Source organism: Panthera uncia, unplaced genomic scaffold (genome assembly GCF_023721935.1).
Source record: "Panthera uncia isolate 11264 unplaced genomic scaffold, Puncia_PCG_1.0 HiC_scaffold_905, whole genome shotgun sequence".
NCBI classification, from domain to species: Eukaryota; Metazoa; Chordata; class Mammalia; order Carnivora; family Felidae; genus Panthera; species Panthera uncia.
The window spans coordinates 1-13,555 of record NW_026060095.1 but is presented as its reverse complement, the minus strand read 5'-3'; the positions used below and the strand labels follow the sequence as shown (position 1 = coordinate 13,555).

The window sequence follows — 13,555 nt, the reverse complement described above, 5'->3', positions numbered from 1 at the left end:
ACTGGAAGCACTGGATGCACTTCCCAGCCCTGACCTTGTCCTCATCACCAGCCCATCCAACCATTAAGAATCATGTTTCGGGGCACCTGGGTGGCTCCGCGGGTTAAGCATCCGACTCCTGGTTTCAGCTCAGGTCATGATCTCATGGTTTGTTGAGTTTGAGCCCCACAGCAGGCTCTGTGTTGACAGCATGGAGCCTGCTTGGGATTCTCCTCCTCTCTCTGCCCCTCCCCTGCTCTCTCCCTCTCTCTGTCTCTCTCAAAAATAAATAAACATTAAAAAATTAGAAAAAAAAAAAAGAATCATGTTTCAAGAGTCTCCCAGGTGCCAGGAGACGGGGAGAAAGCTCATCCACACAACAGCCTAGTCAAAGATGTTAGCTGCAGTGTGGTGAGAGCCATAAATAGTTCACTTTAGCCTTCCCCGATGAAGCAATTACCAAGTTAAGATCAGAAGGGAGAGGAAACTTAATCAGCTCCAAGATGTAGAGTGGGACGGCATGTGCAAAGGCCCTGTGGTTGGAAGGGGGGATTGGCCTCACTCCCTTCATGTCTTTACTCAAAAGTCCCCTTGTCAAAGAGTGCCTCCCTGGCCCCTCTGTATCTAAAGTTTGCTTCTTATCCGTTTTTTAAAATATATATATTTTTTAATTTTTTAAATGTTTATTTTATTATTTTTGAGAGAGAGAGCGGGCGAGCAGGGGAGAGGCAGAGAGCAAGAGGGAGACACAGAATCCGAAGCAGGCTCCAGGCTCTGAGCTGTCAGCACAGAGCCCGACGCGGGGCCTGAACCCACAAACCGTGAGATCGTGACCTGAGCCAAAGTCGGTCGCTTGACCAACTGAGCCACCCAGGCGCCCTTGCTCCCTCATACTTTACAATTTCCTTCCCTGCTTTGTTTTTTCTCTTCAACGCTTATCACCATTGAACATAATATTGCATTTGCTTCATCTGTACACAGTATTATCTGTTTCCTCCGCAAGCTCCAGGGGGAAGGGCAGCAATTTGCTTTGTTTACAGAACGCGCCTAGGGCCTGACGTAGTGCCTCTGGGCACACAGTAGGGGCTCCGTTAGCATCTGTTGGTGGCGCCCGGAGGCACGTTGTCCAGGCAGAAGAGAGCACAGGGGAACTTGGGGGAATGAAGTCTATAAGACAGGCCGTGGGAGCTACGTCATTACCTGTCATTACCCGGAAGGTCAGAGGGAGCCACTGCCAGGCTTGAGCTGGGGTGGGACGGGGTGCGGGTGACTTGAGAGCATTTGGGTCTTAAGAAGGTCATTTCACTCCCTAACCCCAACCACATCCCTGTCTCTAAGCTCAGCCTGAATCGCACCCTCACCCAATCCAGAACCTACTGGAATCTTCTCTCCATCTCAGAATCCCAGCCCGCTGTGGCCCTAACTTGGCCCCGGGGCGCTGTGGGAACTTCCCTCAACAGTGAGGAAGGGTGACTCCCCAGAGGGCATCTGAGATGGTGCTTCCTGGTTGGCCCCAGCTGTCTCTAAGGGCGGAAGGCTAGAAGGCAGGTCCAGGCAGGGTGGATGGGAGTGTGACCCTCCCCTCACTCTCCCACTCTCTCCCATCATCTAACTGCGGTCCCCGCACCTCCCTACACTCAGCTCTGTCCTGGGGCCCCGGCCCACCCAGTCCTCATGCCTCCTGCGTCTGCGATTCTATGGGACACTAGCCCCCAATCCCACCTCTCTTCCCGCCCCAGATTTTCCCCAAACAGACGAACGATTGTTTCCTTCTCTTCCGGCTTCAGGAAGCTCTGTGAGTATTTCACTTGTTCTGTGCGTCTGCAGTGCCTAGAAGGGTGCCTGGAACCCTGTGTGCTCCAGAAACATCTCCCGAATGCATGAAGGCAGGAAGGAATGATTTGGTTCCAGACAAGCCCAAGTCTCTTGGAGCCCAACCTTTCTTCCAATCCTCTGTTTAACTTCATCAGCTTTTTTTTTTGGGGGGGGGGGGGGGGGGGGGGGGGGAGGTGAGGATGAGTACTTTATAAAACGAAAGAGGAGTATCTGGGGGGCTCAGTTGGTTAAGCGTCCAATCTTGATCTTGGCTCAGGTCACGATCTCACGATTCGTGGGTTCGAGCCCCGCGTCGGGCTCTGTGCTGACAGCTCGGAGCCTGGAGCCTGCTTCCGATTCTGTGTCCCCCTCGCTCTCTGCCCCTCCCCTGCTCGTGCTCTGTCTCTCTCTCTCTCTCTCTCTCTCTCTCTCGCAAGAATAAATAAAACATAAACAAAACTGAAAAACAAAAAGAGTTGCATAGTTTCGTCTGTTCTCAAATTTGGCATCGATGGAATGATACAGCGTGTATGTACCCTTTTATGTTATGCCTGGCATCTTTCACTCAATATAATCTTTGCGAGATTCATCATCGTGGTTTGTTCTTCTTCTTTTTTTTTTAATTGCGGCGTAGAATTCCGTAATGATTAAACTACAGATTACATGCCCACCCCTTAGTGTATTTCTTGTGCCCCCAGTTTTGCTCTGTCATCTATCTTTGTATTTCCCCCCCTCCTCCCCAGCTGATCCTAGCCCTGCAGGAAGTGACAGACACCCTCTCTCCCTCCCTGATCACCTCTCTCTGGAGCTTCTCTGTGCCCTAGCGACCCGAGGTCAAGCTCAGCACCTGTCACCCTTTCTTTCAAGGGCGCTGGGGCAGGAGGATCAGTTAGCCTTCCCCTCTGTGGCCACAGCCTGCCCTGTGGCCCGGAGGGGAACGGCCAGGCAGCAGGCCAGTTGGACGGCGAGTTTGTGTCGGGCCCCGTCCCCTCGCTCCCACCCGCTGGGGGCCCCGGAACCAAGGCTGGTAACCCCGTTGCCCATGGGTCTGCTTGGCAGGGGTGTCTTGTGCCGTGGCCCATGGGGGCGGGCAGAAGGAAGGCGCTTATTAGGCTGATACAGATCTGGGGGCCCCGCCCAGCCCTGTCCCCTAACTTCCCTGGGGCCCTGGCGCAGGCTGGACTGGCTCCCCCGCCCCGAAGCCTCCTTCATCCAGGGCGTCTTGGGTCCGCCCTCTCAGAAGCAGGCCCAGCGCCCTGCCGGCCCGGCTCCCAGCGCGCAGATCTGGGCTCCGAGCTGCCCTGGGGGCCAGACGTCCTTGCCTCACCTCTCCCTCTCGGGAGGCTGGCCCCGTCCACGTCTCCCCGTCTGGCTTCCCCTGCCTGGTCTGGGCCCCCGTGCGGCCCCCGAGGAGTCTGGACTCAAGCCCTCCCTCCTGCCTCCTGAGGAGTAGCCATGGCCACCTACAAAGTCAAGGTGGCCACGGGTACCGACCTCTTGTCGGGCACGATGGATTCCATCTCGCTGACCATTGTGGGGACCCAAGGAGAGAGCCACAAGCAGCTGCTGAACCATTTTGGGAGAGACTTTGCAACTGGGGCGGTGAGTATGGGCGTGTGTGTGTGTGTGTGTATGGGTGTGATTTGTGAGTCTGTGTGTGGTGTGTGTATGTAAGTGTGTGTGATGTGTGTGAGTGTGTATGTGTGTGGCATAGGAGTGTGTTTGGGGGTGAATGTGTGTGTACGTGTGGTGTGGGGGGGGGGGGGGCTCTGAAAGTTCCCAAGGGCAACTCCAGATGCCCTCCCCCCTCCGCCCTCCCCCCAGACCTGGCTCCCAGGGCTCTCTGCTCTCTGGGCCATCCTGCCTCATCCCCGGTCTGTCACCTCCCGCCCCTGTGTGGCCATTTCTCCTCCCTCCCTGCCTTTTCTCACCTCTTCTCGCTTCCTCTCTATCACTCATCCACACCCCTCGTCTCGGCCTCCCCCCCCATCCCTCTCCCTCCCGCCCTTACTCTTCCTAAGGTAAGTTCCATCATAACTGGCTTAAATGCACATTGGATTCTCTGTGGCTTAAAATGGCATCAGACCAGCCTGTCCAGCGGGGCCCGCCTGCTCCATGATGGGAGACACCCTTTGCTGGTCCCTCAGCCCTGATTCCGAGTCAGGTCCAGCCACCTGCCTCTACATCCTCTTAATTGGGCACTCTGTCTATGTGGCCACTTCTGTCTCTCCACATCTTCATTGACAAGTAGGAGCACAGGGGGCTGGCGGGACCACCTCTGCCTCGCTCTAAGCCTGTAGGAGGTCTGGGGGGCCCTGGACCCCATCTGGACCCCTTTGGGGTCCACCCCCTGGGGGGGGCCGCATGGCCTCCTGCAGCCTCAAGTGGCTAAGGAGGGCGGGAGGGTGGGGCCTGGGGAGGGTGGCTGTGAATGGAGGGGGGGTATCCTTCCTGCTCAGCCCTGGGTAGAAGGGCCCAGCAGGTGCCCGCCGACTAGGAGTGGGGGGAGGAGAAACCAGATCCAGATCGAGTCGTCCCAGCCCAGCGCGGTGAGCGCGGCACCCCCTCAGCAGAGCGGAGCCTGGGTGAGGGCCCAGATCGGTGGGCGGGAGGCCCGAGGGGCCGGGGGCCAGTCCTGCCCGCTCACCCGGCCCTGTGCCCTGGCCAGGTGGATGAATACACCGTCCGGTGCCAGCAGGACCTGGGGGAGCTCATCATCATCCGCCTGCACAAGGAGCGTCACTCCTTCTTACCCAAAAACTCCTGGTACTGTAACTACGTGCAGATCTGTGCGCCCGGCGGCCGTGTGTACCACTTCCCCGCCTACCAGTGGATGGATGGCTACGAGACCCTGGCGCTCAGGGAGGCCACAGGCAAGCCCTCGGCACCCCTCCCGGTGCCGCCGGGCCCCTCGCTCCCACCCGTCACCCGCCGGGCCCCCACAGGGACTCCCGGGAACACCTGACGCTCTCGCGCGTCACCCTGGGTCATTGCCGCCGGGGGCCCAGCGCAGGGCTGCGGCCTGCAGGGACAGACAGGAAGGAGGTTGGGGCCACCCTCAGGGTCTCAGGACCCCAGGTCCGGGCTGAGACAAGCGTGCTCTCCGTTGGCTCCCCCGCAGTCCCACCCCTGACTCCTGCCACTGCGGAGACCCGTGGCTGCGCTGAGTACAGGCCTCGGGTGCCCTGTCTGTGCCATGTGCCGTGTCTGCCGCTCCAGAAAGACCCCCCGTGACTCCAGCGAGGCCCGTCCCTGCAGCAGGAGGCCTCGTCACTCTGATGGGGAGGCCCCATCGCCCCAGCTGCTGCACGTTCTGTCAGGAAGCCGTGTTCGCTCAACACGTCTCCACAGGACAGAGCGCGAGGGTCTGAACCTTGTCATAGGAGCCCTGGGCGCCTAACTGCGCATTTTGTGGACTTGAGGGGATGTCCTATGGCCCCAAAGGCCTCCCTACCACCCCGTTAGGACACCTTATATCTCTAGCAGGGCTCAGTGCTGCTCCAGAAGGCCCCCCCCCCTTCTTCCATCAAGGCTCCATCATGGCCCAGCACGAGGCTGGGTTTTCCCTGGTGCCTGGTCAAGGCCGCCGGGCTATTCTCCCAGTCACTCGGTTACTGCCCTGGAAGAGGGACAGGGAGTGTCTAAGCTCCTTGCGTCCACCCCCTGCCACCGCCCTTGTCTGGTGGCCTTGGCTCTGCTTCCTGATACGCGGTTGCTACATGGGGACTACAGGCTTGTCCTCTTCTGTCATCTTGGCCCCACCGTCCCAGCTTCTGCCTAGCCTCCCTCAAAGTGGACAGGAGGGCAGGGCACAGCCGTGGGGGGCGGGCGGGGGCTTGGGTCTCCCCCCCTCCAGGCAGCTGATCACCTTCCTCCATTTCTCGTGTCCCCGGCAGCAGGGGCACTGAGCGAGCTGGGGAAAGAGGCAGGGGTGGGGGGGGAAGGCAGGCCTGGGGGAGGGTGGGGAGGGCCAAGGGGAGAGTCTCACAGGGGGGCGGGAGCATCTTCCCGCGGCCATAGGTCTGAGTGCATGGAAGCAGGGGAAGGGCAGGAATGGGGCCGGGCGGGGCAGCCTCGGGGAGAGCAGGGCGGGGAGGCCTGAGTCACTGGCTGGGCCCCTCACCGGGGGATGAAGCCGAGCTGGGTCTCCGGGTTGGACACTGTCCACCCGGAACACAGCATAAGCCGAGGGACGTGGAGGAAGGGGAGGGTGGCGAGGAGGGCCTCACGGGAAAATGACGGGGCTGCTGTGTAGAAACGTGCCAGCCTGGGACTACCCGCCGGGACGTCCGACAAAGTTCGGAGCCCAGCTGACCGTTTTCTCCTTGTAAAATGAGCACGCTGACCTGGTCCCTTGGCTGAAACTTTTGGGGCCAGGGGTGTTTTGAAATTCAGATTTCATTTAGAGCATGTGCGCACATATCCATCTATATCGATATATACCATTCACACGCTCCATACGTTACGCCTTACGTCCACAGGCGCGTCCCCTAGTCAAACATATGAATATTTCTGCCTCCAAAACTATGGATAGTTACACCAAGTGAGTTCAATAAAGACTGTGTAGAGCCTCGGGTTCTGCCCATCAAGGTATTTGTGCCTAACTTGTGGAAAAGACAAAGTTGATTTCTATAGTCTTTTGGACTTTGGGATTGTGGAAACTGGCTCTCCGGCCTATACAAAGGGTCACCTGCCTTGCAAGGTTGTCCCTGTGTGGATTAAATTATGATTGTTTTTTAAGTTTATTTACTTTGAGAGAGAGTGATAGAGAGCAAGTGGGGGAGGGGCAGACAGCAGGGAGAGACAGAATCTCAAGCAGGCCCTGTGCTGTCAGTGCGGAGCCCGGTGCGGGTCTTGAACTCACGAACCGTGAGATCATGACCTGAGCCCAGGTTAGGAGCGGTCGCTTAAGCGACTGAGCCACCCAGGTGCCCCTGGATTACATTATTAACAGAAGTAAAGTGTTTACAAAGTGTGGGGTACGTAGTAAGCGCTAAATAACTGTTCTTCAATAGCGTTTTAGTCGGTCCGGAAGACGGACCACTCAGCTTCCTAGAGCGAGGGGGCGGACGGTGGTCCTTGATCCTCTCCTCTGAGTTTTTGGGAGGAGACACGCGCCCCCTCTTCCTGGGTAAGCCTTCCCATTCCTGGTCTGGGGCCCCAGGGCCAGTCTAGAGGGCTGGAGCTGAATTCGGATCCTTGAAATGGGCGGGGGTCAGACCCTGAGCCTCCTCTTTGGTCTCCCGGCAGGAAAGACGACAGCGGACGACACGCTGCCGATCCTTCTGGAGCACCGCCGGGAAGAGATCAGAGCCAAACAGGACTTCTACCAGTGAGGAGAGGGCGACCGGGGCTGCGGGAGGTCAGGGGGTGGTGGTGGTGAGGGGGGCGCGGGGCGATGGCTTGGCCTTCGGCCCGTCTTGGCGCATGCGCATCAGGGCCCACAGTCTCGGCTTCTCTCCGCACCGCAGCTGGAGGGTCTTCGTTCCCGGCCTACCCAACTACGTGCACATCCCCAGTTACCGCCCGCCTGCGCGGAGAAACCCCAACCGGCCTGAGTGAGGACCCGAGGCTGCCCTGGGGCCCCTTCCGTGGCTGACCCCTGGGCTCTGCCCCCTCCACCCTCCCCGGGGCTCCGCAGGTGCCAGGCCCCAGCCCTGCACTCTCTCCCACAGGTGGAATGGTTATATCCCCGGTTTCCCGATTCTCATCAACATCAAGGCCACCAAGTTCCTGAACTCAAACCTCCGCTACTCCTTCATCAAGACGGCCTCGTTCTTCTTCCGCCTGGGGCCCATGTGAGTGTGCGCGAGTGAGGGGTCCCCGTCCCGGCTCCGCGCCCGCCTCCACCGCAGCCCCCACCCCAGGAGCTCGCGACAGATCGCCATCCGGGCGGGCAGAGAGCTGAGAAGCCAGGCCCGGGGAGCCCGGGAGGTGGCGCCAGACCCCCGGCCGCAGAAGGACCTGGTGCTCTGGGCCCGGAGGCCAGGCGGCCAGGGGCCTCGGCGGGGCTGGCGGCTGCCTCTCTGAGCGTCTCCCCCTCGAACCCCGTCCCTAGGGCGCTGGGCTTCAAACTCCGCGGCCTGGTGGACTGCAAGCAGTCCTGGAAGAGGCTGAAGGACATCAAGAAAATTTTCCCTGCCAACAAGTCCATCATCTCCGGTACGAGGGGCATCGCGCACCGAACCCGGGGAGCGCCGCGGCCTCGGGCCGGAGGAGCGGCGGGCGCGCGCTGGAGGCGGGACCCCCGTCGGGGCCGCGGGAGGCGGGGCGCGGGGTGAATCCGAGGCGGAGGGGACCGGAAGGGCGGGCGCGCCCCCTGGCGGCCTCAGGGAAAATGCCGCCCTGGGCGCCTCTAGCCGCTCAAGCGGAGGCTGGGGGCTTCTCTGGGGTCCCCGATCAGAGTTCCTCTGTCCAGGGCCTCAGCCCCACGCTTCTCTGTCCCTGAGGATGACCGGGTACCGTCTCCCCCTCCCCAGAGTACGTGGCCGAGCACTGGACAGAAGACAGCTTCTTTGGGTATCAGTACCTCAACGGCATCAACCCAGGCCTGCTCCGCCGCTGCACGCAGATCCCAGACAAGTTCCCCGTCACGGACGACATGGTGGCCCCGTTCCTGGGCGAGGGAACGTGCCTGCAGGCGGAGCTGGAGGTGAGGCCCCATCCGGAGGGGATCCCTGGCCTCCCCGTCTCTCCCCACCCACCTTTGCTGCCCCCAGAGTGCCCTCCGCTCCTCCATTCCCCGCTCGGGTCTCTGGCCAACCCCTGCCCCCTGGGGGCGCGGGGCACTCCGCACCCGAGGCGTGAGTCCCAGGTCCAGCGCGTTGGCGCTCACCTGCCCTCCCCTTTCGGCCCCCTTCCAGAAGGGGAACATTTACCTGGCCGACTACCGCATCTTGGAAGGCATCCCCAGCATCGAGCTCAACGGAAGGAAGCAGCATCACTGTGCCCCGCTCTGCCTGCTGCACTTTGGCCGGGAAGGGAACATGATGCCCATCGCCATCCAGGTGCCTGTGGTGCAGGCGGGGGGCCGCTGTGTGAGCGTGTTGCCAACGTGAGAGCCTGGTGTGTGGCCCTGTGTGTGGGCCTTGGACTGAGGCCCCGGTGGCCCTACAGACCACTGGGTGTTTGTATGCCGGTGCACGAACTCGGGTCTCTGGGCGTGCACTTGTGTGCAAGTCCCCGTGCGTAGAATGTGCACACTGGGTGTGCACGCACAGAGGTGCCCAGATGGGGATGTGCTTGGTTGTTCAAGCTTGTCTCTTTGGGTCCAGTCATCCATTTGCTCGATGAGCCAACACCTGCCGTGGGCCAGCCCTCTGCTGGAAACACTGAGCTAATCAGATGTGGCCGCTGCCTTGAGAGAGAGTGGCCTGGCAGGAAAGGGAACTGAGGTACTATGTTTCCAGGGGTCTCCACCAGCATCATGTCCAAATTAGAAAAAGGCATCCCTCTGGGGAGGGGGTTCAGCCAAACTCTGATGTTCCTGGCTCATTAGTCGAACAGCGTAGGCTAGATTCCAGGGACTTCCTCTGCCCCAGGGGGCTGGGTACCCTTGCGCAGTGCACAACTCCTGCAGCTGAACGGGGCGACTGTGGGGTTGAAATAAGGGAGGATTCTCAGGCAACTTGTGAGCTGCTTTTTCTTTTTCTTTCCTTAAGTTTATTTATTTTGAGAGAGAGAGAAAGAGCACAAGCAGGGGAGGAACGGGGGGCGGGGAGAGAATCCCAAGCAGGCTCCGCACAGCCAGCACAGAGCCTGACCCGGGGCTCGAACTCCCGAACCAAGAAATCAGGACTGGAGCTGAAATCAAGAGTCGGATGCCTAACCCACTGAGGCACTCAGGTGCCCCTGGTGCTGCTTCTTAAGAAATGAGTGGGAGCTTCCAGGTAGGGGGGTGGAAGGCATTGCAGGCAGAGGGGACATCAAGAACAAATGTGAGGCAGGAGGAAGGGCCCTGGTGTGCTCAGGGGACCAGAGGGCCTCGAGTGTATGGAGTGGCATTTTTACCTCCTCGGGCTCTTCTCTGCCTCCTTCCTGCAGGGGGGGCCCGTGTGTGTGTGTGTGTGTGTGTGTGTGTGTGTGTGTCCTCACTTAACTCTCCCTCCTTCCCCGTCCCCAGCTCAGCCAGACCCCGGGGCCCGAGAGCCCCATCTTCCTGCCGAGTGACTCGGAGTGGGACTGGCTGCTGGCCAAGACGTGGGTGCGCTACGCCGAGTTCTACTGCCACGAGGCCATCTCGCACCTGCTGGAGACGCACCTCATCGCGGAGGCCTTCTGCCTGGCCATGCTGAGACAGCTGCCCATGTGTCACCCTCTCTACAAGGTACGGCTTTGGCCCCGGGGGCCTCAGAAAGGCACCTGGCTCGCCAGCAGGTAGAGGGACTCCACTGAGACTCGGGGAGGCAGCCAGGGACCCCCAAGAGCGGGCTCGGGGTGGGGACTTCCTAAAGTCAGAGGGCGTAGCGCTGCACAAGGAAGGGGGTGCCCCGTCCTCTGGGGGGTAACCGTGGCCCTCTCTCCTGGTCTGTCTCCCGTAGCTCCTCGTCCCCCACACCCGCTACACCATCCAGATCAACAGCATCGGGCGCGCCCTCCTCCTCAACGAGGGGGGGCTGTCTGCCAGGGTAAGACGTGTGCCCCGAGCCCAGCAAGGCACCTGCTACCCTGCCGGCCTTTGCAGGGAGGCGAAAAGCCAAATTTCCCACTTGGGATTGGGAGGGGGCACGGCCGGAGGGGACCGGTTTACAGGGGTGCAGAGGGGGGCGCTGGCCCGGAGTGTGGGCATGCACGGGGCGGGGGCTGGAGGGGCGTCACTGGGCTGTGTGTGTGACGGGTGTGACCCTCAGCAGGGAGGCCCTGCCAGCCTCAGAGTCTGCCTCCTCCCCGACAGGGCATGTCCCTAGGCCTGCAAGGCTTTGCGGAGGTGATGGTGCGGGCTCTGTCAGAGACCACCTATGAGAGCCTCTACCTCCCCAATGATTTTGTGGAGCGTGGGGTCCAGGACCTGCCGGGATATTATTACCGAGACGACTCCTTGGCAGTGTGGGACGCGCTAGAGAGGTGAGGCCGGGTCCGCAGTGGGTGGCACTCGGGCGGACGCCCTCGCATGCCGGAGCAGGCTCAGGGAGCTTTTAAGGACTTGACCCGAGCCTGGGTCTGATGCTGTGTTTGCCCCACAGCACGTGCCCGCCCCCAGGCCTGGGGCGGCCAAGGCCAGGGCATCCTGGGGGAGGTAAGAAAGGTGGGGAGGGCAGGAGGACGATCCAAACTGAGGCCTGCCCCCCCCCCCCCATCAGGTATGTGACCGAGATCATCACCTACTATTACCCGTGTGACGCAGCCGTGGAGGGTGACCCAGAATTGCAGTCCTGGGTGCAGGAGATATTTAAGCAGTGCCTGCTAGGGCGTGAGAGCTCAGGTAGGGGCCCGGGGCTGTGGGATGGGCCCTCCCGGCTGGGCCACAGCAGGTCTTGTTGGGGACCGAGGGAGCCAAGTCTCGGAGAGGCTGGGGAAGGAAACGTGGCTGCCCGTGGGTCCATGTGTGAACTCAGGGGCTGGGGGTGGGGGGCAGGGTCATCTCTGTGGACTGAGATACGGGGGGCATGAGCTCAAACAGGAAAGGGTGGAGCATGCTGGAGGTGGGGAGGCTGGGAGGGCCCAGGAGGGCGGGAAGGAACATCCTGAGGTCATCACTTGGGTACCACTCACCCAATATTCAGTCAGCATCTGTGATGCGACGACGCCGTGCTGGTTGCTAGGAGGCAAAAGGAAGGAGAGATACAGGTGCCTGCCCTCAAGTTCACGGTCTCCAGGGTGGGGCGCCCACTCAAGTACACGGGCAATTATACTATCTCGGGACTGCTGCAGGCGGGGCCGTGTGCGGGAGCCCAGGGGAGGCAAGTAATCCGGGTGGAGGAGGGGCGGGGGGTGGAGGGAGAGCAGGGGGAGAGCAGCATGCTGAGGTACAACATCTGGGCTAACATCTGGCCGGGACCTGCAGGACGGGGAGGTTAGCCGGGAGGGGCCGGAGGGGGGTTGAAGAGCTCTGGGTGGGAAGCCAGAGTGGGCAGGGGGAGCACCGAGAGCTCAGAGGCCCCAGCTACTGCTCTGAGGGTGGGGGTCGGCCAGGCTCTCCGTGGGGCTGAACTAAGGCTGAAGCCGTGAGCAGGGGACAGTCGCAGGTCCTGGTTCAGGAGGTTGGAATTACCCTGAACACTAGAGGGAGCCATAGAGGCGTCTGCAAGATCAGCTTTGTTTTGTTTTGTTTTTTAAGTTTATTTTTATTTTGAGAGAGAGGGAGAGAGAGCGAGCATGAGCAGGGGAGGGGGGGGAGGGTAACAGGTAAGAGAAGCTGGCAGCTACATTGGGTGTGAGACCAAGGGCCAGGCTACTGAGAAATCCATCTGGCGTGAGTGCAAAGGTTCAGAAGAGTGTGTGTGTGTGTGTGTGTGTGTGTGTGTGTGTGTGTGTGTGTGGCGGGAGGGGTCTGTGCTGAGTCAGGGCAGGAAAGCCAGGATTCTTCCAAAGCCTTTCCCCTCCTGAGTCCTGGGACCAGAGAGGCCCCCCCTAAGGGAGCTGGAAGAAAGACAGGAGGGCCGGACCTCGGACAGGTGCCGGGAGCTGCTGCGGAGGACCTCTGGTCAAGGCCACTTGGGGCCGCCTCCCAAGGTGGTCTGGATGGGGGCGGGTGAGTGGGTGGGGGATTGGAGTTATGGTCACAGGAGGGCCAAGCGGCCGGGATGAGCGCCCCAGGGAGGTGGCAGCTTGGAGTGTGGGCCGGACGCGCGGGAGCCGGGCCTGTTGGCGCCCTCTGCCGGCCATCGGGGACCAGGCGGGACTGACGCCGCCTGGGCGTCCCCGCGCCCCCCCCCCCCCCCCAGGCTTCCCTCAGTGCTTGCGAACAGTGCCTGAGCTGATCCGATATGTCACTATAGTCATCTACACCTGCTCCGCCAAGCACGCCGCCGTCAACACCGGGCAGGTACCTACGCCCCCCAGCCCCGGCCCCAACCTCAGGCCCAACCTCAGCCGTCATCCCTGCTCCGGCCTCCTCCCCGCCAAGTCCCGGCTTCCGTCCCTAGCTCAGTTGAAACCCCCAGCGTCCCGGGGTGCTCTCTGACCCCCGCCTCCCCCCGCCGCTGCCCCACCTCCAGCTGGAGTACACCGCCTGGATGCCCAACTTCCCGTCGTCCATGAGGAACCCACCCATGCAGGCCAAGGGGCTGACCACTCGCGACAGCTACATGGACACGTTGCCGGATGTGAAAACCACGTGCATCACCCTGCTGGTGCTCTGGACCCTCAGCCGGGAACCTGACGACAAGGTGCCCTGGGGCCGGGGGTGGGGTTACCCCGGGGGCAGACGGAGGGAGGGCTGGGGGCTGGGGGAGGGGTGTCAAGGGGGGGGAGGGGAGGGGAGGGGCAGGCTGCGGAAGGCGGAGAGCTGGGGGCCGGTCGGTCGCAGCTGCCCCGTTCCGTGTCCGCAGCGGCCCCTGGGCCACTTCCCTGACATCCACTTCGTGGAGGAGGCCCCGCGGAGGAGCATGGAGGTCCTCCGCCAGCGCCTGGCCCAGATCTCGCACGACATCCGCCAGCGCAACAAGGACCTCCCGGTCCCCTACTACTACCTGGATCCGGTGCTGATAGAGAACAGCATTTCCATCTAGGGCCGCGCTCCCGGCTCGCCTCTCCTCGCCTGCACCCGTTTTCCAAAAAAAAAAAAAAACCTGTCACTTCAAACGGCCGTGGTCAGCCAGTG

At 61.2% G+C, this 13,555-nt stretch overlaps 1 protein-coding gene across 1 annotated transcript; it reads left to right on the top strand.

Moving 5' to 3' along the window:
* The first annotated feature begins 2,970 nt into the window (after positions 1-2,970).
* On the top strand, positions 2,971-13,516 carry LOC125918500 (arachidonate 12-lipoxygenase, 12R-type). The gene is made up of 15 exons (XM_049624486.1): positions 2,971-3,396; positions 4,463-4,667; positions 7,045-7,126; positions 7,266-7,352; positions 7,470-7,592; positions 7,853-7,956; positions 8,274-8,446; positions 8,658-8,801; positions 9,917-10,120; positions 10,335-10,421; positions 10,688-10,857; positions 11,094-11,215; positions 12,678-12,778; positions 12,951-13,121; positions 13,284-13,516. Exons 1-15 carry the CDS (start codon positions 3,250-3,252, stop codon positions 13,461-13,463), a joined length of 2,100 nt encoding a protein of 699 aa, XP_049480443.1. The 5' UTR covers positions 2,971-3,249; the 3' UTR covers positions 13,464-13,516.
* Positions 13,517-13,555: the final 39 nt, after the last annotated feature.

Coding starts and splice junctions, on each gene's coding strand:
- LOC125918500 (XM_049624486.1), top strand. CDS start 3,250: ATGGCCACCTACAAAGTCAAGGTGGCCACGGGTACCGACCTCTTGTCG. Junction 7,127..7,265: donor GCCAAACAGGACTTCTACCA/GTGAGGAGAGGG, acceptor TCCGCACCGCAG/CTGGAGGGTCTTCGTTCCCG. Junction 8,447..8,657: donor GCCTGCAGGCGGAGCTGGAG/GTGAGGCCCCAT, acceptor GCCCCCTTCCAG/AAGGGGAACATTTACCTGGC.